Source organism: Rhinolophus sinicus, chromosome 9, assembly GCF_057876585.1.
Source record: "Rhinolophus sinicus isolate RSI-liver-muscle chromosome 9, RSI-T2T, whole genome shotgun sequence".
In the NCBI taxonomy this organism is placed as follows: domain Eukaryota; kingdom Metazoa; phylum Chordata; class Mammalia; order Chiroptera; family Rhinolophidae; genus Rhinolophus; species Rhinolophus sinicus.
The window spans coordinates 14,935,622-14,958,346 of record NC_142509.1 but is presented as its reverse complement, the minus strand read 5'-3'; the positions used below and the strand labels follow the sequence as shown (position 1 = coordinate 14,958,346).

General features: G+C 41.7%; 1 protein-coding gene and 1 pseudogene across 1 annotated transcript; both read left to right on the top strand.

Annotated features, from left to right (window-relative positions):
• The first annotated feature begins 17,748 nt into the window (after positions 1-17,748).
• PATE1 (prostate and testis expressed 1) lies at positions 17,749-20,107 on the top strand. The gene is made up of 3 exons (XM_019710405.1): positions 17,749-17,800; positions 19,059-19,220; positions 19,968-20,107. Exons 1-3 carry the CDS (start codon positions 17,749-17,751, stop codon positions 20,105-20,107), a joined length of 354 nt encoding a protein of 117 aa, XP_019565964.1.
• Positions 20,108-21,551: 1,444 nt separating this feature from the next.
• On the top strand, positions 21,552-22,248 carry LOC109433879 (double homeobox protein A-like; annotated as a pseudogene).
• The last annotated feature ends 477 nt before the right edge of the window (positions 22,249-22,725 follow it).

The following is a 22,725-nucleotide window of genomic DNA, read 5'->3' as shown; positions in this document are numbered from 1 at the left end:
GTGCGATGTCAGAGGGGTAGTAGATTGGGGAAGAAGGCTTATCACTTTGTGAGGGGTGTAAATGTCTAACTATTGCATTGTTTTGTACACCTGAAACTAATAAAAAAAGGTATTAAAGACTTGAATATAAGACTTGAAACCATAAAATTCCTAGAAGAAAATATATGTGGCAAGCTCGTTGACATTGATCTTAGCAATGTTTTTGTGGATCTGACTTCAAAGACAAGAGAAATAAAAGCAAAAATAAACAAAATGGACTACATCAAACTAAAAAGCTTCTGCACAGCAAAGAAAACCACCATCAAAAGAAAAAGGCAGCGTACTGAATGGGAAAAGATATTTGCAAATCATATATCCTGAAAGGGGTTAATATCCAAAATTTTCCAAATAATTAGTGATGTTGAACATCTTTTTATATGCCTGCTGGCCATTTGTTTGTCTTTGGAAAAATATCTATGCAGGCCTTCCGCCATTTTGTAATTGGGGTTGTTCTTTTTTGGTTGTTGAGTTGTATGACTTCTTTATATGTTTTTGATATTATCCCCTACTGTTAGGTTTTGGCTCCAGCCGGAACAGCAGAGCCAGACGACCAGGCCTGGTGGACCTGACTCAGGCCCAGGTAGCATTTCAAAGTTGCACCACAGTCCTTCCTCATCCACAGTTCATTTCTCTTGGGCCTCTTGGCTCTCAAGAGACACTGTGGGTGGTGCTTGAGAGCAAAGGCTTTTTTGGATCTTTTTTTATTATTATTAAAATTTATTGGGATGACAAAGGTTAATTAGTAAAATGACGTAGGTTTCAAATGTACAATTCTGTAATACATCATCTATATATCACATTGTGTGTTCACCACCCAGAGTCAGTTCTCCTTCCATCACCATATATTTGACCCCATTCACCCTCATCTACCACCCTCATCCCCCCACCCTCTGGTAACCACTAAACTGTTGTCTGTGTCTATGAGTTTTTGTTTCTTCATTTGTTTGTCTTGTTCCTTTGTTGCTCCAATGTTCATTGCAGCTTTATTTACAGTGGCCAAGACATGGAAATAACCAAAGTGTCCTTCAATAGATGATTGGATAAAAACGTGGTATATATACACAATGAAATACTACTCTGCCATAAGAAAAGATGAAATAGTGCCATTTGCAACTCAATGGATGCATCTTGAGATTATTATGGTAAGTGAAATAAGTCACACAGAAAAAGTCGAGAACCATATGATTTCACTGTTATGTGGGATATAAAATCTGGATCTTGATGTTTGTACAGGAAGGATGGGCTGGAGCAGTCAGGAGAGGTCTCTGCAAGTCAGCTGAATTCTAACTCCTTTAATTGGATGGGAGTGAATGTAACCTCATCCTTTACTGACAAGCTATTGCAGTAGCTTTCATTACAACAGAAGAACACGTTTTTCTCCCTGTTGGTGATGCGAATATATTCCACACATCTTTTTGGGCAGCCCAGGATGGAATATTTGTAGATGTATTCTGAAGAGGGTAGGAGAATAATAGACAGGCCCAGGTTAGACTCAGGATGTAAAAGGGAATGTAGCTCAGTGAGTAGACCCTCTCTCCCCCCTATCCCCTTAGGCAGAGCCTTAGACCTGAAGACCCTCCCACAAAAAGGGCAGTCCCCTTCCAGTGCAACCCACTCCCTCCCCCAGCACCCACATACATGTACAACAGAGGAGCTATAACAGCTGCATTTGTTAGGGATTCAGTCACTGAATATCAGAGATGGATGGGATTTGGAGGTCATCCATGGAAACCCGATCATTGTACAGGTGAGAAATTTGAACTCAGAGAAGGAAAGTAACATGCTCTAGACCACCGCTGAGTTCACTCCAGAGCAGGTGAGACTAGAGAATTCTGACTGCAGATCTAGTGTTTTTTCTGTTTATTTTTTTTCCAGGCCAAGGCATAAAATTCAATCTCTCATCCCTCCTTCTTCTCCTGCCCTGACCTTACCTCCAGTGTAACGTTGAGTATACACTTCTTTGGTCTGGCATGCAAAGTCAGGATGTTTGGATTGACAGGAACCTAAATTCTTTCTGCAGGTCTTGCCAATAAATTCATCACAGGAAGTGCAAAGTGGAAATCTCCTTGGTGAATCTGGATGTTGTGTGATAATCATGGGGTGAGACCGAAGGATGCCAAGTCGGCAGGGTAAGAGAAGGGGAGGGCTGCCACTTGAGATATAAGGTTTGAGGCCAGCACCTGGGATTTTCCAGCACCCGGGATTTTCCAGGACCCGGGATTTTCCAGGCTTCCCTCATCTGACCTCTGTGAATCCTCCCTGCAGAACCTAGATCTATTAAGGAACCTGGTTTTTAGGAGTCATAGGGTTACCAAGAAGCCCTCTCCTTTCTTTCTTTTTAGGCTCAGCCTGCAGCTGTGGTTTCTGACGGGGACACTGAAATGGGCATTTTATTGCTGGAAGGGCTAGGCAAGTTTTGCTGAGAGAGATGACCCAGGATCCAGTAGGGAATAGGGCAGAGGAGCATCTCTCTTCTGAGTTACTTATCAAGACCTGGGTCTTAGTTGAGAGAAGAGGTAATATTGCTCCTTAACTTGCCCATGTACAGACCCCTAGCGATTCCTTATCACCCCTTCCCCTCATACCATTCCGGGAGTTAGAGTTTGGTGAAGCTATGGGACAGCAGGCACAGCAGAGTCCCCAGAGTGAGTTTCCTTGGTGGGGAAGGAAATTTGTAGCAGCCAAGGACTCAGGGGCCTGGACCCAGCAAATGCTGTCCCTGCAGTTCCTTCTCCAGGACTTTCTAGGACATTAATCCCTGACCCCATCACGCTGCCTCCTTTGCCTCCCTGTCTTAGGACTCACCCTCTGCGGAAGACCAGCACAAAACCAGGAGGGCTCCTGGGAGCAGGAGAAACAGGAGCCAGTCCATATAGGTCAGGAAAAGGATAATGAGGCAGGCAATCGAGCTCCAGGAAGGGCTCAGTAACGGTGCCCTAGACAGAATGTGGGATGAAGATGAAACTGCAGTTTCCTCCTAGTCTCCTGCTCTGTGAGTTGCATTCTGGGCCATAAAAGGTGCATTTCTTTTACTTGTATTGGGAGGCCCTGCCTCTAAAAGAGAGTGGGTGTTCTGCTTCCTCTCTCCATTCCACAGCCAACACAGGGCCTAGACCAAGGAATTTGCATAGGAAAGAGGTGACCAAAAGAAGACAAGGTAGTAACAACCTCATCCCAGAGAAGGCAGGGCATCTCAGTGAAGCAGAGATGGGAGCCACCTACAGATTCCACATATTCTCTGCTTACTCAACTTACTATGTGTGATGCTACGAACTAGCCCACTGAGCCCTGGTATCAGGCTTTGCCCCAAAGACACACAAGTGCACGACACACCCAGGTGTTGTGTTGGATTCCTTGATTCAGTCAAATCACATAACACTGCGCCAGTAAAAGGAGAGACCATTCATGTGGAGGTAAGGAACTAGCTCACCTCAGATTTTCAGTAGGCCTGATAAGAATGGAGTTGGAGACAACAAATTCAGTTATCATTCAAAAACATGTGCAACACAAGAGGCCCAAGACATAGCCTTATCATATTGTCCTAAGTGGTGAACTAATCACAGGATATGGTATTTAGGAAGAACATACTCATTAGTCCACAGCCGGGAGACATTGGAGGTAGGGAAAATAAAGGAGAGAATTGACGTTGTATTTTGTAACAATTACACTTTACCCACGCAAACAAACAAAGAGATTATATGTTAAGAAAGCCATGGCACCTATTCAAACGGAAGGCAGCTTGAAGGTTGCAAACACCCCAGCATGTTTTTTCTTTCTTTATCCTCTTCTCTCTCCCTTCAAACAACTCATTCCGTCCACTTGCTCTTCTTTCCCATGTCTCTTGACTAAATTATATTTGGACCACATCTATGAACACCACTTAAGTCTAAGCCTCAACCTCTTTAGTCTGGCTGCTATAGCTACTTCTGCTGGTCTTCTAGTCAGTTGCCTTGCTCTCTTTTCAAACATTTTCACCTCTATGGGAATGAATGAAAAATATTTCTCTTTGCCCAAGAAGCCTATTCTGAGGTTCACTGTTGTAGAACCCAATTCCTTCCATGTAGTTTCAGAGTAAAGTCCACTTAATCAGACTAAAGTCTATTCAGAGGAGGAATTGATCACCATGGACTAGAATGAGAACAGCAATTTATGGAGGGGGTACAATGTAAGGAATTGTAGGACTTGGCTAAGCAGAATCATGATCAATGGCATTCTTTTTTAAAAAAAGTTATCTCCAACAACTTTAGAGTTCAAAAGTACAGATGGTCAGTTACACAATTGCATTTTAAAAAAACTTAGAACTTTCTGGCACCTTAGGGAAATTGGCTAATATGTTCCAGAAGAAGGAATGTAATATTCGTAGAAACAACAAACTTATTCCCTTACTTCATAATTTATTTTAACTTTTTCATCTTTAGTAAAGAAACGTCATATTTTAGATATTAATTGTATTACTTGCCATTTTTTTAAAGTTCCGTTTTTGACATTTACATGTTCTTATGTTAAAATTCTGTCCTTTTTAGGTAAATATTTTTTGATGACTAATATTTATTGGAACACACATTTTTATATAAAATGTGTACACTTGTCCTGAAGCTTTTTTTAGAAAAGGATTAAAGTACTCTAAACACATACATACATAAACTCATACACCCCTAATATGTAAACTCTTCAAACAATCTTGGTTAAGATAAAATCATAAGCTAATATGCAGCTAAGGCTGCCATTCTCTCACTGCCTTTTCCCCCTGGGTTTCCAACTAAACAGCAGGCCAGTGGCATTCTTTAAAGAGAGAAAGGCACATTCAAAGTTCTAGAGATTGGAAGCTATGTCACAGATCAGATTCTTTTCTCATAATGCCTGTATCTGGTTTTGGTGTCAGGGTAATGCTGGCTCCATTAAATGAGTTAGGAGAAATTAACTTCTCTTCAATTTTCTGTAAGACTTTTTTGAGAATTTGTATTATTCCTTTCTGAAATGTTTGACAGAGTTCACTGGTGAAGCCATGTGGGATTTCCTTGTGAGAAGGTTTTTAACTACCAAGTCAATATCTTTAATAGATAAAAATGCATTGCTTCCTTCTTGAGTGTCCTTTGGTAGTTAGAGTCTTTAGGAACTGCCCACTGCCTGATACAATAAGCACCATGGGTTTATGTGAGGACTTAAGAAAATGTATTTGTAGTGTTTCCAACAGAGTAGGTGCTTAAAAAATTATAGTCATCATTATTGCTATCTTCTGAAAAGAAAAAGAAGTCTTTGACAAAGACAAAAAAATTCCGTGTTAATTTCACTCAAAAATCTATACTATAGAATGACAGGAATTCCAAAGGCAGGGATCTTTAATACAGGAAGCGGCATATCGAACCTTAGTAACAGTGTGTGTCAAGTTTCAACTTGTTTGGTGCAGTCAGTCTGGTGTCAGCTACTGTTGAGAGACAGTGGGCTTTAAAGTGTGCTGTAAGTCATCCTCTACCATGACAACACTCCGTGTCACACGTCACTTCTGGTAGATGGCAATTTCTGTCAAATAAAAACATTATGGTGTGTCCTCATCCCCTTTATTCACTGAATCTTGCACTGTGCAACTCCTGGCTCTTCCCCAAAGTCAAAATGATTCAGGACATTGAGACAACCACAGCAGTGCAACTAAAGACACTCACAAAAGAGGACTTCCAGAACTGCTTCAGAAAATGGCAAGAATGATGGGATACGTGTGTTTGAAGCAAGGGGGAGTATTTTGAAGAGGTTAATGGTAATGTGTCTTTTACTGTAATACATTTCTAAAATTTAAACATTCACTGTATTTTTTTTATCACACCTCGTATATAACTCCACTGTCTGAGCAGATGCCAATTAGTCGAATGTTATGATATTCTGGAGCATTGATTCCTGCAAGGAAAGCCAGGGAGGTGGATCAGTGTGTGAGAGACCAAGGAAGCATAACTGGTCATAAGGGCAAATTTACAACTAACTCAAGTATAAAGGCAAAGAAACAGGTAGGCCCGCTTTCATTATTGCAAGGGGAGGAGAGAGGCATGTAGCTTATTGATTAGGAGGATTCTCTTTTGAGCCACGCATTCTGCATTTGAATTCCTGCTGAACCTCTTCCTAACTCTATAATCCCGAGCAAGCTGGTAATTTCTCTAGGATTCAATTCCCTCAATGGTAAAATGGAGATCACATAGTATCTACATCATAAGCTTGTTGCGAAGATTAAATGAGTTAATATGTGTAAGGCTATTGGAGCAGTTCCTGGCAGACAGCCAACATTACTAATTGGTTTACAATGGACTGGTTCCAGGATGTGAAATGTGTGAAATTGCCTGTGGAAGTCTGGTGGCAGCATGAGAAGCAGATCAAGCTGAATTGCCTCATGAGAGTGTGTCTTGAGAGAGAACCACCTTTATAGTCAGCCGAGAGCTGAGTGCTTCCGGAAGTCTAACTGGGTACTGTGCTGAGCACCTTGCCCATCTCCTGACTCCTTTCAACAAGTTTGGGGATTAGGTAGCATCATCCCCATTTATAAATGTTGCAGCCAAGACTCTTTTTTTTTTTTTATCAAGAGTAACTGTTGTATATTTTCCATTGTATAAGTTATAGATTCAATTAAGTATCCACACAAAAGTATTAATGAATTGTGAAGGCATAAAAGAATACATACTGCATGATTCCATTTATAAATGTTCAAAAGCAGGCAAATTAAGTTATATTGTTTAGGGATATATAATTTGGTAGTAAAACTTTAATGAAAAATCAAGAAAACGGTTTAATAAAATTCAGGATTGGTTTCTACTGGAGTGGGAAGGGTAGAGAAAGGACAAAGGAATTTCTGGGAGATGCTAGTAATATTATATTTTTCTACCTGAGTGGAGTTTACAGAGATTTTTTTTTTTGCTTTATTTTTCAATAAGCTGCTAATTTATGTTTTATGTACTCTTAGGTATGTTCACTATGTTTCACTATGTTGACCTTAAACAAATGGCCAAATATTACTCTAGCAAAATGGGTTCATTTGGGAACAACAAAGAACGGCAATGTTAAACATGTGGTCTAATGGTGAACCATGCTGAAGTCCAGAGAGCAAAGGAGAGGAACAGTCCTTTTATATAGGACAGGGAGTGTTCAGAGGGACAGCCAAGACTCTTAATAAATGACAGAGCTGAGATTTGAACTACAATCTGTCTGATTCTACCGCATGTGCTCTTAAGAGCATGGATACAGCCTTATAAGTTAGGCACTAGTGGTGAAAAAGCTATGAGCCCTGAAAGGAAGTTGGAATGAAGACATTAGAAAGAAGAGCATGTGGGTGGGCAAAGGAAACAGACCAAACTGGGACTCTGTCTTTTGAGGAAAAATACCTGCCTTCTTGGCCTCTGCCAGGAGAAGGTGGCCAGCAACAGATTGCAAGGGAGCTTTCTATTTTTTATGTCATGCAACTACTCTGTCCCTGGGGCCTCTTGAGTAGTTTTCCTTTAGCCTCCTTGATGACACATCTCTTCCTCACTCCCAGCGTTCACTCTTCTCTCTCAGAAGCTGAGAAGGACAGTCATCATTATGGGTCATCAGTGTAGAGAGGATATTTCAAACCCTAACATGTGCTCACTAGAGGAGATAACTAAGAGGACCGGAAGATCGAGGGCTGAGCAAGTCATGCGATGTCCATAGCCTTGGGTTTTTAGTGCTTAAAATAGACAAAAACAAAAAACAGGAAAACCCTGAAACTCAAGCCAGTAGGTATTATTATTAGCAGTGGGCCTGTTATTGTCATTGTTTTGTACAGCTCTGCGTGCCTGCTGGCACAGAGGCTGTGCCCAGTAAGCAGTCTTCTCCGTCTGGCTCTCACATTGTGGCCTCTGTTCTGACGGAGCTGCTTGCTAAGAACCCTCCTGAATGAGTCCAGTTAGATTTGTGCCTGCTAATTGTCTTCAGAGGAGCAGCCCAGAACAGAGGGCATCAGAATACTGGAAATGCCAAAAAGAGGGCCCCAACCCAACACCCTGTAAAGCCAAGGGGTGGCACTAAATGGTCAGAGGTGGGACAGAAGACACAATTGTCAACAACTGGCAGGTAGTGACAACCAAAAAACAAGTTAACAATTAAAAAAGAGAAAAATATAGTATGATTCAAATTATTCCCCATAATACCTGTGATACGAAACTTTTGGTTATTTCACCAATTTTGAAATTATGGAGACATGTGTACCCCAGGGACCCTAAGCAGAGAGTTCTCATCGGTGTCTTTGGACACGCATCCCAGACTTCTGTTTAGGGGAGAAACATTTCTGGGATGAGGGGGTAGTGTGGAGGTGTCACCAGAACCTCACTTTCTTATACTATGTGTCAGCATACATCTTCAGGAAATTTCTAAGACATGGAGAGAAAACTGTGTCCTCTTTCTAACTTTGCATTTTCAACATTTTGGTACATGTTTAAGTCTTTGACATTATAAGAGTTCTTTTTCTTCTCTTGAGCATATTCATATTTTCTAAATGTACTAACACCCTCTTACTCCTTCCCCGCCCACCTCTGAACTGTGCCAAGATCACCAGGGCTGCCTTATTCCGGGACTCCTAGTTCCCTCTTCGCACCTGACTGAGATTTTCACCTTTTATCTGCTGCCCATCTGGACTTCAAGGATCAGAAACTAACTCAGCTCAAGGCCCCGAGAAGAACATGTTCTGGTTCCCTAACCCCATGGGCTGGATCCCAGGCTGTTCTTGGAACAATGGCCCCAGGGTTAGTAGGATTACATACCACTGAGCCACTGGGTCGGCAGCCTACCTCCCACCCTGTCGGGAGCTAAATGAAACTCCCAGGAAGACCCCCAGGCTTAGTGCCCCTTAGGTCATGACCGGGGGCGCATTTCTCTCCGGGCCTCCTCTTCTTGACTTTAGTTATACAACACCTCCTTCTGCAGTTTCATCATTTTATTCCTTCCGCTGAACCTTCTCCCACGTTGTGTGGACAGACCTGATTTTATCTTAAAAAGCTGACTCTGTTTAAAAACGAATCCTTCCAAACCCTCGTCCTCCTCCACTTTTCTCCCAGTGGACTCTGGAATGTGCACAGAGGCTTCCGGTTAATCAGGACCTGCCATTAATCCTTTCTTCACCATTTAGACCTCCTTTCCAGGGCAATGCACCGTCAGCGTTTTCTGTCTCTTAACTGGCCCTCGTGCCAGAGCTCTGGTGTCTGGTCCCTCTGTTTCCCTAGATTCCCCCGCATGCCTTTGGAGTAAGTAGGTCCATTTCCTTAGGGAGATATAAACAGGTTGCCTGGGGACGTGAATGGTGCAGGGGATTCACTGTCTCTCCTGCTGCCACCAGCACTGCTCTCTGTAAACATACTCTCCCACTAATCCAACAAATTGGACTTGTCTGTGTCGGTTTCCACCCCTCCCGCCTTGGCTTCCTTGGCATTTGGAGGCCACTTTGCATACACGGCCCTTTCATGAAACACAGGTTGAAGCGCTTAAAACATTCTCCTTGCACCTCCTGGATCCTTCTCCCTTGATCCCTCCAAGCCGCTTCAGCATCCCAGCTCTTTAGTAACACCTTCCTGTATCAAAGGAGCAGAAGAAAGCCTTCTTCTCAAACCCAATGATCTTAAGACTCAATTTCATGAATTTATTATAATTCAACAAATGCTTACATACTGAGAAAAGAATAGGCTTCAGGTGAGCAATATGAAAGCCATCACAACAGTAGCAATCGTGGAGAATAGGCCTGGAGAAGGGATACTAGTGGTGATACTATGAAGACAGAGCAGACTGGACTCTGTCACTGATTTAATGTGCAATGAGGGAGGACGGGGACTCAAAGATAAGGTTGGCTGTATTCACAGCATGGCTCTCAACTGTGCCGGGGGACACACGAGGAGCTGGGAGTTGGAGGAGGAATCCTAGAAGAAGGAACATTTATGCCACGACCTGAAGTGGAGCAGGCGATTTCCCAGCAAGGAAGAGAGTGGGAAAAGCATGAGCACGAGAGAATGGGGCTTCCGTGGGGACCTGAGGAAGGCTGTCCATTGTGGAAGCTTAGGATGCGTTGAGTGGGTCTGTCTGCATAGGGAGCAACCAGGAAAGACACGGCCCTCCCTGGGAGCTTTCCAGGACCCCCAAGTCTTCCCCACGGTGATCCAGGGACTCAACTGTCTTTCTTCCTCCCCAGACTTCCACGACCCACTGCATCTTTTGGAGATTTTCTCCATTTCTGCCTGGTCATGTGTGGGGGCAGAGCCCCAGAAAGTAGTTTCCAGGCTCTTGGCCTCACATAGACAGGTGCTGACTCAGGTAGTAAATGGCCATCAACTGTGATTGCATGGCCATCAGCTGTGGCTAGTTGGCCGTCAGCTGTAACCAGTGAGCCATTGGCCACTAATATAACTGCTGTGGCTACGCTAGCAGAGAGAGAAAAAATGGGGGCTAGCAAGAAGATGGTGGCTAAGCTAGCAAGAGTGGATTGCAGAGAGGTGGATGCCGCCAGAGAGAATATAGTGGTATGACTCCCCTACCTATGGCTCCGTGGGTGTTCCTTTTTGGCCTCACCATGTTCTGCGTTCTTATGTGGGGAGCGGGAGCAGAGACCCCGCAGGTCTCCCTGCATGACATCATGCAATAGGCCTCTAGGCTCCATCTCCCTACATACACTTTTCAGTTTCAGGATTTTACTGCCAATCTCTTGAAACACAGGAATAGTACAAGAGTTTTAAAAATCTTACCGCGTTCTTATGAACCCTGGTCTAGGGAAACCAGCTACCTTCTTTCCATACTTGGCCATCGTAGCATCACCATCAGGAGTTAGATGAAACTCTGTTTACGTCTGGATTCTCCACTACTGTCTGACTTTGATTCCTTCACCTTAAGGACAGTATGTTAATCAAAGCTTCAACAGAGTGGATGTTTGGACCCTGCTGACCCTATTCCTTTTCTTCAAAACTGAAAATCTTCCCTGAGCTTCCATAATCAAAGGGGGAAAAAAAACAAGATTTACCTTTTATATGGCTGGGATTTCTTGTTAGTGAGACTTCAGCATCTGCAAACAGCACTATTGTTCTACACTTCTAACCAGTAGCATCCCAACTCAGCCTTTCTCCATATTTTTATTTTTAAGGATTATAAAATACATATGAAAATGCTCACAAAACATATATAAACAATGCAAGGAAAAATTATAATGAGACTCATGCACAGACGTTTTGAATCAATTTCACTAAGGCATAGATTACATATATTGAAATGAACCAATTTAAAGTATAGATTTCATTGAGTTTTGATATTTGTGCCCAACTGTGTAACTACCGACCTAGTCAAGATACAGGGCATTTCCATGACCACACAAGGATCCTCAGGCTCCTTTGTAGTTAATACCAACACCGCACCTCCTAGCACATATAACCATTGCTCTGCTTTCTGTAAGCAGAGATAAGTTTTGACTTCTATAATCTGTCGTATAAGGAGAACCAAACACTTTATTTCTAGCTTTCTCACTCAGCATAATGTTTTTATTCTAGAGGAAGAAGAACATGGGTTCACACAAAAACCTGAAAAATAACGTTCATAACAGTTTTATTTGTAATAGTCCCAAACTGGAAAGAACCCAGATTTTCTTCAACAGATGAATAGTAAACAAAGTATGGTACATCCGTACAATGGAATACTATTCAGCAATAAAAAAGGATGACCTTCAATACGTACAACAATTAGATGGCTCTCAAGGGTATTATGTTGAGTGAAAAGATTCAGTCTCAAAGGATTACATGCAGTGTCATTTCATTTACATAACACTGTCTGAACGATAAAATTATAATGATGGAGAATAGATCAGTGGTTATCAGTCTTTCGAGTTAAGAGAAAGAGTCTGACTGTAAAGGAATAGTATAAGGGAGCTTCTTTGTGGTGATGGAACAGTTATGTATCCTGATTTTGGTGATTGTTACCCAAATGTATACATGTGATACATTTTCATAATAATATACACCCCTGAAATGAGTACATGTAAAAACTGATGAAACTCAAATAAAGTATATAGTTTCATTAGTAGTATTGTACTGTTGTTTATTTCCTGGTTTGAAAAGTGGATTATGGTTATTTACAATATTGTCATTGGGAAAGCTGGATAAAAAATATACAGAAATGCTCTGTACTATTTTTTATGGCTTCTTGTGATTTTTAAATTATATCAAAATAAATTGTCAAAATAAAAATTTTTTACTAGCCTGTTTGAATTTTTTTGAGAGTCATTTAATCTATATGTCTGAGAGAAACTAATATATTTACATTACTGAATACTCCAGCTAATAATCATGGTTTATTTTTCCATTTAATTTTGGATCCTTGTTAGCTTTTCTTAATTACGTTACTTTCTCCTTAGCGTAGTTATACAACTTCTATTAGATTTATTCCTAGACATTTCATATATTTCACACAATCTACACTATTTAAAACTTTATTTTCTAACTTTTTTTTTTCTAGACAGTTTATTCTTTATTCTCTTTCTCTGGTTTCCCCTTTCTCTCCTTTATTTTTCTCACTGTGTCCACAAATGACCTCTAGCTGCTCAATTACATTGGTACCTTTCAGGCTACGTTTCTAATGAATCTCTTAGTAGAATTTGACACTGAATTTGTACATCATGCTTGAGACAGGTGATGCTTTTTTCATGAACGTCTTAAGTAACAAGGGTACTGCTAGCCCAGAGATAACATGTCTGTGTCCCTCTGGGTTCAGTAAGAACAATTGGACCCAACCTGAGCATTGAAGAAGACTGACATGGAGGATTATGGGGTTCGGGATTGCTGGAGTATGGGCTGAAGCATCAAGGAGCTCTGAAATGTGAGGACTCGGCCTGTGGAAACTGACGGCAGCATCGGAAAGCTCTTCTTTCTTTTCTACAGGAATCCACGAATGTTGACATTTGTCCTCCAGCATTGGCCGGTTCAAACATATGAAGTCAATTTAACAAATATTTATTGAGAGTACACAGTTTCTGTCAGTGCAGTTTGTTGATGGCATTACTATTGTCTAATAATGTCTTTATTTCACTTTATTCCTGAAGAATTTTTTGTCTGGATATAGAATTCTGTGTTGGTAGTTACCATCTTTCAGCATATTAAAGATATCATCCCACTAATTTCTAGCTACCGTTGTTCTTCTTGAGAATTCAGCTGCCAGTGTAATATTTTTTTAATGTATTATGTGTTTTTTATCTTCTAGTTGCTTTTAATATTTTATCATTTTCTTTGACTTTCTGAAATTTCACTATAATGCTATGTTTTTGCATTTCCTTTGCATAGCATTTTGTTTTGATTTTTGTTTTCTTGAATCTCTGAGATGATGTTTCTCAGTGATAATGGAGTTTTCAGCTCTAATATTCATATAATGGAGTACTACAGAGGGTGCCAAAAAATGTGTACACATTTTAAGAAAGGAAAACTGTATTAAGATTGTAATACTCAATATATATTGATAACAAAAGATGAGTACAGGTCACGTTTGACTTTTGAAATTAAAAAAAGGTGCTCAAAATGGTTACCGTCAGCGTCCAGACACTTCTGATTACAGTGAACTACTGCTTGGGCAACGTTGACCGAAGTGTCCACTTGTATACATTTTTTTGGCACCCTCAATATATACAAAAAAAGGAAAGTTTCATACAAAAACATGAATAATTTCTAGAATACATATCATTTTGATATTCAAAAATAAGCAAGAATATAGTGCGGTAAAAGTATAAAACAAACAGTAGTTAAATTCTGTGAGAGAAGGATAACATTTCCCAGTAGACGAGGAAAAAGGAGAAGGTAGTTAGCAAGGAGGACTGATGTGGGGATTTTCTGTGGTTTTGGCAATATTCAATTTCCTGACCTGGTTCATAGTTACGTTGTACACTTTAAAAGAATTTAAGATGTGCTTTTTAGGTTTTATACCCTTTTTGGTATGTGTATTACTTTTCACCAATATGAAACCCTCACATCTACACACCCACATAGGAAATAACAAGGGAGAGTCTGCATCAGTAAATTGGTCAGGGCCAGTCTCTCCGAATATAGAGAGATCATTTTTTATAATCTGAAGGGATCCATGTAAAAATATGTCATAAACTCATCCGTACAAATCTACATAATCTATACTATTTGTGTCACCTTGAGAGTGCTGGCAGTTTGCAAAAAGGTCTCCAAGTATGGCTTTCAGGTACTGGTGGATTCATCCTGAAGAAGAGAAGAGGAGTTTCTAATTTCTCCTTAACTGAGGTCACCCTTAGGAAGAGTTCTCCTGGTGATACGTAGGTTTGTTGATACAGCATATTGAAAGTACAAGACATTTTATTTAAGCTGTAAAGAGATAACAGGTGCATTGGATAGGCTATTGGCTACTTCCTCTCCCTTGAATTCTAGACCTACCTACTTAGTCACTTCAATGTCCATATTATCTTCTCCAGCCCTCATCATCACAGAAAGGGACTATCTAGGGAATTGTGAACATTTGAACAATTCTGAGATTCCCAGAAAATCCTCACAGATGGTGAGTTTCATGGTAGAAAAGAATACACACACACACACACACACACACACACACACACACACACACACACACAGAGGTTCCCCAGAGATACTTCTTTTATGTTCTTTTTTGGATCTGCCATATTGTCTGAGAATTTTCTGTTTTCACATCCATCATGAGGGTAGAACTTCTCTGGTTTCATGGGGTCTCAGTCACCCAGAGCTTTGTTATTCACTTGTCGGAGGGAAAAGAGACAGGGTGTTCTGATCTGACTATTCTTTCAAATCCTGATCTAGAAGATACTGTTCTTTCCCTGCCGGATCACTGGTGTATGTCCCATGGGTACTGGGAGGACCCAGGAGCCTAAGTTTGCTGATGCCACGTGGAAACTGTGGTTCTTCATCATGCTGGCCCTTTTATCATGTGTGGGGTCTGCCTAGGCTGAGATTCCCCTTCCTCACGTCTTGGTACTCGCTACCGGCCCTTCCATTAACCTATTCAAAAAGGTCATTATATGAAAAACCTTGATTACCAATAAATTTCAGGATATTTTGTTATATTCACTCTAGAGAGTAGATCTATTTCTTATAAAAATGATAACTGATTGGAAAGTGAATCTCCTTTCAAGAAACATCAGTTTTTATTATTTTGCGTACCATTGTAGATACAAAGCAAAAATCCTAGCCCATGTTCTAAACATCTTCTAACCACACACATACAGACATAACTGAGGACCTACTTAGTCACTCTCAGTTGAGATAAACCCTGGGCTACACTTCTGGTCTAATTGTACCCCCAAAACTCTGTGATGTAGAGAGCGGCATCATGAATAAAAGTGCCATGCAGACTTAAATAAGGTTTAGAGCAACAGGGAAAAAGGATTCATTCCTCAACATTTTTAAGTCATGGGTCTGAAATTTATGACATAAGAAGAATTATTTTGGGGTGCCCTAAGAGGATAAGAAAAAGGATTAGGGGCACTGAGAAAATGAAGAGTGGGGCCCAGTAAGAAAATCAGGTATGATGAGATACTAAGGCTTAGATTATCAATGTGAGGAGATTTTAGGAGAAAAGTAAGTCAATAAAATAGAGTTCAAATATAAGCAAAAAATCCAGGTAGATCAGTAAAGCTGGGGGGGGAGGGGGCTTCTGCTTTAGGAGAAGTGATATAATAATATCATAGGAGTGTAATTAGGTGAGGAGACAGTTTCAGTGGGGCAGAGGAAGAGAACGCTTCCTCCTTTCTTGTGGACTGCCATTAGCCAAAGAATTAAATATGCACTTCCTACAAGGAAAGACGGGAGATCTCAAAATGTCAGAGTAAGGAATATAAAGATGCAAGAAGAGATGGTAAATTTCAGGGCAATGAGAGGAAGGAAAGGAAGAGATCTGTTAGTGAATATGATGACACAAAAATCAGTAATGTGTGTGTGTGTGTGTGTGTGTGTGTGTGTACGCGGGGTGTGCAATACATGAATACTTAATGGTGTTATTTCACAGCTTCACCTGAGTTCTAGGTGCCCCAGGTAAGCAGTTACTAGTTATACCTCTCTTCCTCCTTCCTCCCTAAATGGACATGCCATTTTGGTAGATAATAGTAACTTCTAATATGTCGTGGAGAAAATCTCTTTCATACATCACTCTTGTTGTCCCCTACCTCTTAAGCCAACATCTGGCTGAGACCACTACCCACTTCGCTGTAGACCAACATTGTGTTTTATTGCAATCTGCTTCCTTTCAGTTGCTGTTTCTCCCCCTATGTTGCTTTGCCCTGAGCATGGGCACCAACCCTACCCTCAATTCCTTGCACTGACACCAGAGACTATGCTGCAAGTTCCAACTTCCATTACAATTTGTTGAAGGTATAGGAACGACTGAATGAAACTAACAGAAAACAGAATAAGATACTAGATATGGCTGATTTTAGAAGCCCAAATCTCACTCCCCTCCATGGGACCTTTACATTCAGCCACCTCTCATTGAATCCCTAGTCATTCTCAGAGTGGAGATAGAACCCCCTAATACCTGCCCTGACCTCAAGTGAGAAGGACCAGCTTACCTTCCTCCAGGAGAAGTAATCTCAAACTTCTATCTCCTAACAAAAGTCTAAGTCTCAATCACCAGGAACCCCAAGAATGGGAAGCAGTTTCCTCCTCAATTCCCATCTTCTACCCTAGGGTTTGCTTTGTTCCAGGATGACTGATGGTGGGAAACTACTTCCCTCATAAGAATCTTCTGTCATTATCTTTGAGCCTAACCTTTCCCCATTTCCTAAAGTATGCCTTTTTAAGGCTCTGTGTTCAACCTTCTTTTGCCCTTTCTGTATTCCAATTATTTGGGCTCATATATTCTCTCAGCTCTAATAGTCACCTCTGTGAAGGTGACTGAATCCTACCCACCCAGCCCTGATTTACCCTTGTACTCTTCCACAGTGTGGTGTAATGAAAAGAACATGCAACATATGGCGTTAAAAATCCTGAGTGGGACCAGCCTGGTGGCTCAGGTGGTTGGAGCTTCATGCTCCCAACTCCGAAGGCTGCCAGTTTGATTACCACATGGGCCAGTGGGCTCTCAATCAAAAAACAGCTGCCTGTTCAAATCCCACAAGGGATGGTGGGCTGCGCCCCCTGAAACTAAGATTGAACACGGCACCTTGAGCTGAGCTGCCTCCTGGATGGCTCAGTTGGTTGGAGTGTGGGCTCTCAACCACAAGGTTGCCAGTTCGATTCCTCAACTACCGCAAGGGATGGTGGGCAGCGCCCCCTGCAACTAGCAACGGCAACTGGACCTGGAGCTGAGCTGCGCCCTCCACAACTAAGACTGAAAGGACAACAACTTGAAGCTGAACTGCACCCTCCACATAACTAAAATGGAAAGGACAACAAGTTGACTTGGAAAAAGTCCTGGAAGTAAACACTGTTCCCCCAATAAAGTCCTGTTCCCCTTCCCCAATAAAATCTTTAAAAACAAAAAATCCTGAGTGGTGGGACTGGACCAAACCAGGTGCAGGACTTACCTAGCCAGTCCCTCTCTCCCCAGTTTGCCTAAAAGAGAAATGACAGAGTCACTGGTTTCCCTAGGAGAATGATAGACTTTGAAGGACTTCCACAGTGTCCCCGCCCCTAGAGCTTTCCTGGGGAAGCCCAGCCTGGCAGATGTATAAATAGGCAGCTGGCAGCTTCCTGTAACCTGCTCCTTTCTCCCTCCAAAATGGACAAGCCCCTCCTGCTGGGACTCCCTATCCTTCTCTGCTGCTTTAGAGGTGAGTCCCTGGGGAGAGATGTGTCAAGGTTCCTGGAATGAGCCAGGGTTCCCATGACAGAGGTCCTCATATGGGAGCCCTATGGTAATGGAAGCTGTCATTCTAATGCCATGGCTTCCACCACAATGCATCATGCCTTAGCCCTCCCCTGGAGGAGGAAATAGGTGGATCATAAAGGAATTGAGAGGATTTTCACAGGAGCTGTGAGGTGGGGTTTGTTAAAATGAGCTCTGCAGAGAGTGTATCTTTTTTTCCCCTCCAACAGTACTATCTGGGTCATTTTCCGACAATGAGCAAACAAGTGAGTAGAAATGGATCAGTGGGTGGGAAGGGGAAGGTTGGAGGAGGGGGGAGATGAATGGGGCAGGGTGTGCATTGGGGATTGAAAGGAACCCAGAGATAGACTTTGAATTCCAACACTTAGCAAACTCTTCTAGCAGGATGGGGCTGGGATAAGAGCTGATTTTTAAGTTTGACAAAAACTAAAACAAAAACATGAACAGCAGTTGACAAGGCTTAGGATGAGCTGATAAAGGACAAGAAAAAGAAAAAAGAGAAAATAAAAAGTTGACTTTACAGGCACCAGCTGACAAAATCCAAAGTGCAACAACTTAAGGAATTTCAGATGCTTTTCCTCATAGTCAGCTTCCAGACACATGTAGATAATAAAGCCACATAGGGTCAATTAAAAAGAAGGGAATGCAGTTAAAAAAAAAAGTACTTATCTTTCTCCTGGTCTGTGCTGCCTCCTATAGGGATGGGTTGGGGGAGTCTACGGGGGTTAAGAGAATTAAAAGGAAGGAAGAGGTCCAGAGGTGACAAGGCTTTGGGGGACAGAAAGGGCCTAGAGTGGCTTCAGGTGAAGAGCACAGGGTGACTTACAAGGATTACAAGGGATGTTTGTTGGGGTAGATCTCAGGCAAAATTACAGATTTATTTTATGTTTTATTTCTCTTTGCCAACATAGGCCATAAACTATTTGTTAATGAAAAGCATCTTCCTGATAAGTGTGAAGAAAACCTGATCTGATTATCTTGACCTTGATTTTGTTCCTCTTTTCCTTATCCCTTCCTCTTTCTTCCCCCTCCCATTTTTTCAGGCTAAAACTCTTGAGGCCATAACCCCAGTCCCGCTCTTGGCTTAGCCTATTTTAATAGAGGCAGGTGCCCACGCTGAATGGGTCTCTGCCAAAGCCCTCCCGGTTCCAAGCAGATGTCCAACCTGAAAGGGGAAACGCGTCCTTTCACGACAATGTGAGGTCTGCTCTCACTTCTATTTCTCTACTCTCTGGCCCAAATTATAGAAATTATTCAGTGTAGGATGTGCCACGTCCAGTTTCCAGGAGAGCAGTGTTCCAGAGGCAGAGGAATATGTACTGCAACAATGGATGAGGCTTGCACAATTGGGAGGATTTTCAAAGGTAAGTTGTGGGTTGCAAGAAGGAAGAAGGGGCTGAAGAAGCAGACAGGGGCGCGTCAGCCATAGCAAGAGGGGGGCCCTCACTTCGCTCAGGCAGTCTCAGTCCTGGGGTGGCTGATATCTCTACCTCTATCATATGCCATAATGAAAACAGATGAGGGTGATCACTAAGGGGTGGGAATCTGTAACTACAGAACCAGTATTTTGAGGAGCCTGAAGGAAACAGAGACCATGGAGGTGAGAGGAGAAGCACACTATGGCCAATGGAGAACAACTGGGTGTTGGAGTGGGGAGGGCAGCTCGCTGTATTGGTCCTTGCCTGGAATTCCTTATGGGCGGTTTTAAACTGTGGAAACAGAGGGCTGAGGTCAGCAGTAGCGACTGGCTAAATGGCCCTTGATGGGTAAGACTAAATATCATGATTTCTTTATTTTCCTACCTTTATGCCAAGTGATCCATTGGTGTTTATAACACTTACTGAAATCAGTGCTGATTCTCAACTGACACATCCAGCTTTGGCAATCCCAGATTCGCTGCTGTTATTATCTTCCCACCCCCAGTCATTTTTTTAAACCACTCTACCATTGCCTTTCATTTTGGGAAACACCCAAATTGCAACACCTTCCAATTCTTTACATTTGAACAACAGCCTTGAACTATGAAAGGTTGTTTTTATACGCTGGTGTAGGTTGCAAGGTAGTTTCTTTGCAGGAGCCTCTTGGCTGATTATCTCTCCTCCCTTCTGCAGATGATGGAACTCTCTGGTTAACCTTCCTGGGCTGCCTAAAGAACTGCGCTAATGTGAACAACATAAAATGGACTACCTATTTTGTGAACCTCAGGTGTTGCAGGAGCAATGACTTGTGCAATGAACTTGCTGATGCTTGAGTACCCTCACGAGGATTGATCCTAGAAACTGCTGGTCCTTCTATGGCTCCAATCTCTGGGCGACATTTTTGCCATAGCCTCTTCACAGTGATTCCTAAAAACATTTCAGATTGCAAACACATGGCTCTGTCTTTGGCATGAGTTAAGAAAAATCCCTCTCCTTTTCTAGATTCTCTGTCTTGGCCCCTTTGGCGGGGAGAGGGGGCACCTTAAGAGGAAGATCAGGATGTCCTGCAGGTTGTTACAACACCTAGTGCTTTCACTGAATTCGTAAGTTGTTTCCAAGAAGAAAGAAGAGGATAGGGCAATTCTTCCTCTCGTTTTTCCCTTCCTTCTGCGGCAAGCTATTTTCATATTTATTTATTTATTTTGGTTGTCTTGGTGTTTTCCATCTTATTCCACTCCAATTAAAGCCTTTAATCCTGGTCTCCTGGGGAAGGATGTGGCAAAATGAAAGAGATGGTTTGAGTCTTTTTGAATTTTGTTCCTGCTATTCCCAGCGTGAGAAGGGCAGAATGTAGAAAGGAATTTGCATTAGAACCATGAAGAGAGGAAGATTTTTCTGCCTTCCAAAAGGAGACTCTCTTTGAAGTTGGGAGAGGGCGAAGAGAAAAAGGCATCTATAGGATTCTAGAGATAGTACTTGCTCCTGGCTTCTCTGGCAAACTCATAGGAAGGCATCAACTTTAGATAGGGAAGAGCTGCACGATGTTTCCAAAGAGATGAGACCAGAAACAGCCACACAAATATTCCCATACCTGAAGCATGGCAGAGAGGAAGCTAGGATCTGTGGAATATGAGGAAGCAATGTGGGTCTGGCCACTAGACATCTCAACAGCAACCTTTCTGGAGAGCTCTCCCCACCCCCACCTCCATCTCACACACACTCAGGCCTTCTGCTATGTCTAGTCTAGCACCCTGGGCAAAAATAGGGGTTGGAAAGAGTATGCTTACAAGGATTGAGACTGATTCCTAACAAAACAGTAGGACAATTAATTCATATTATTAAAATATCATAAACGAAGTTGCATTTCTTCCATACCTATATTGTGTTTCCTTGTTTCTCTCCCCCTCTAAACTCTAATTTCTTCAGCAAACATTTATTTAAAACATCCTATGTGTCAGGAACTGCTAGGCCCTAGGATACAGTTGTCATGATCCTTATTTTCATGGAATTAAAAACAAGAATGAAAATGTATGTGAAGAGATCGTCAAACACGCAAGTTGAAACAAATATCACAAAAAAGAAACAGGCAGGAATATTTGATATAAAGTATAATAGATCAAATAAAACACAATAGATGAAATATTAGAATGGATAAACAAAAGATGAGCGAAGAGTCAGACAATTGGAATATCAGAATGAAGAGCTTTCCCAGAATACAGTAAGAAAGAATAAGATTGAGAAAATATGGCCGGTTGCAGGCTTCAAGACTATTACAACATGGCCCAAAACAACTCTCCAAACAAGACCACGGCAAGGAATTATAGACGTAACCGCACCAAATTCACAGAAGACCAGTTGAATATCCTCATCAAAGCATCCAATCAAACACCTTACCCAGGTGATGCTACCAAACGAAACCCTGCTTTAGAAATCAACACTGAAGAGTCTAGAATCCAAATTTGGTTTCAGAATCGAAGAGCTAGGCACCGAGTTCAGAAAAGATCAGAGCATGAGAAGGACGTAGATGCCAAAGCCAAGATCGCCCTGAAGAGAAGATTCATGGTAGAGAAGACAGACGGTGTTGTACCAGCTACACTTCCTCCCAGTTACACACCCTCATCACAGCATTTACAAACAACCCTTATCCTGGGATTGATTCCAGAGAGCAACTTGCTAAGCAAATTGGGGTTCCAGAGTCAAGAGTCCAAATTTGGTTTCAAAATCGAAGATCTAGTTTCCATGTACAGAAAAAAAGAGACCTTGATGAGCTCTTACAACAGAAACAAGACCAGGAACGAATCTCTGAGACATGGGAGTTCAAGCCAGAACAGAATGGACCAAGAGATAAATTTGATGTCATCAGCCTGGGCTCCAAATCTCTCTCATCCTGGGAACATACCCTTCTAAATATACTGTCAGCTTCTTGAGAAGCTGAGCCTTCTGGAGATGGTAAACAGAACTTCAGGAGGCAGACAGATACAAGGCACCACACAGCCCTATCCAACAGAGCCTGGCTCCACACTTCAGCAGATGTCAAAGAAAATGAAAATAAACTTATTCATATCATTAAAAAAAAAGACTTAGAAAATATGATATGATAGACTAAAGACCATAGAATAAAAAGGTGTACAGAGTACAAATCTGAGAAATAAGGAAAACATAAGTACTGAGTTCAAGATGACCAGAGACAACAAAACTTCCAGTAAGTACTTCCAGTAAAAGCAGGGAAAGAACAGAGGGAGAAGGAAGAAAGAAATGCCAACGGTCTTCAACTGCCTTAACAAAGAAACTTAAATTCAGGAAAACAGTCATGACTAAGTGTTATTTCTGGGGTGGCAAATTATTAATTAAGATAGCCAGTTTCATGGAATGTTATAACAATCTTTGAAATCTAGGTACTTAAAAGAATCTTTTGGTAAGGAAAAAGCATAACAATATATTGTTTTTCACA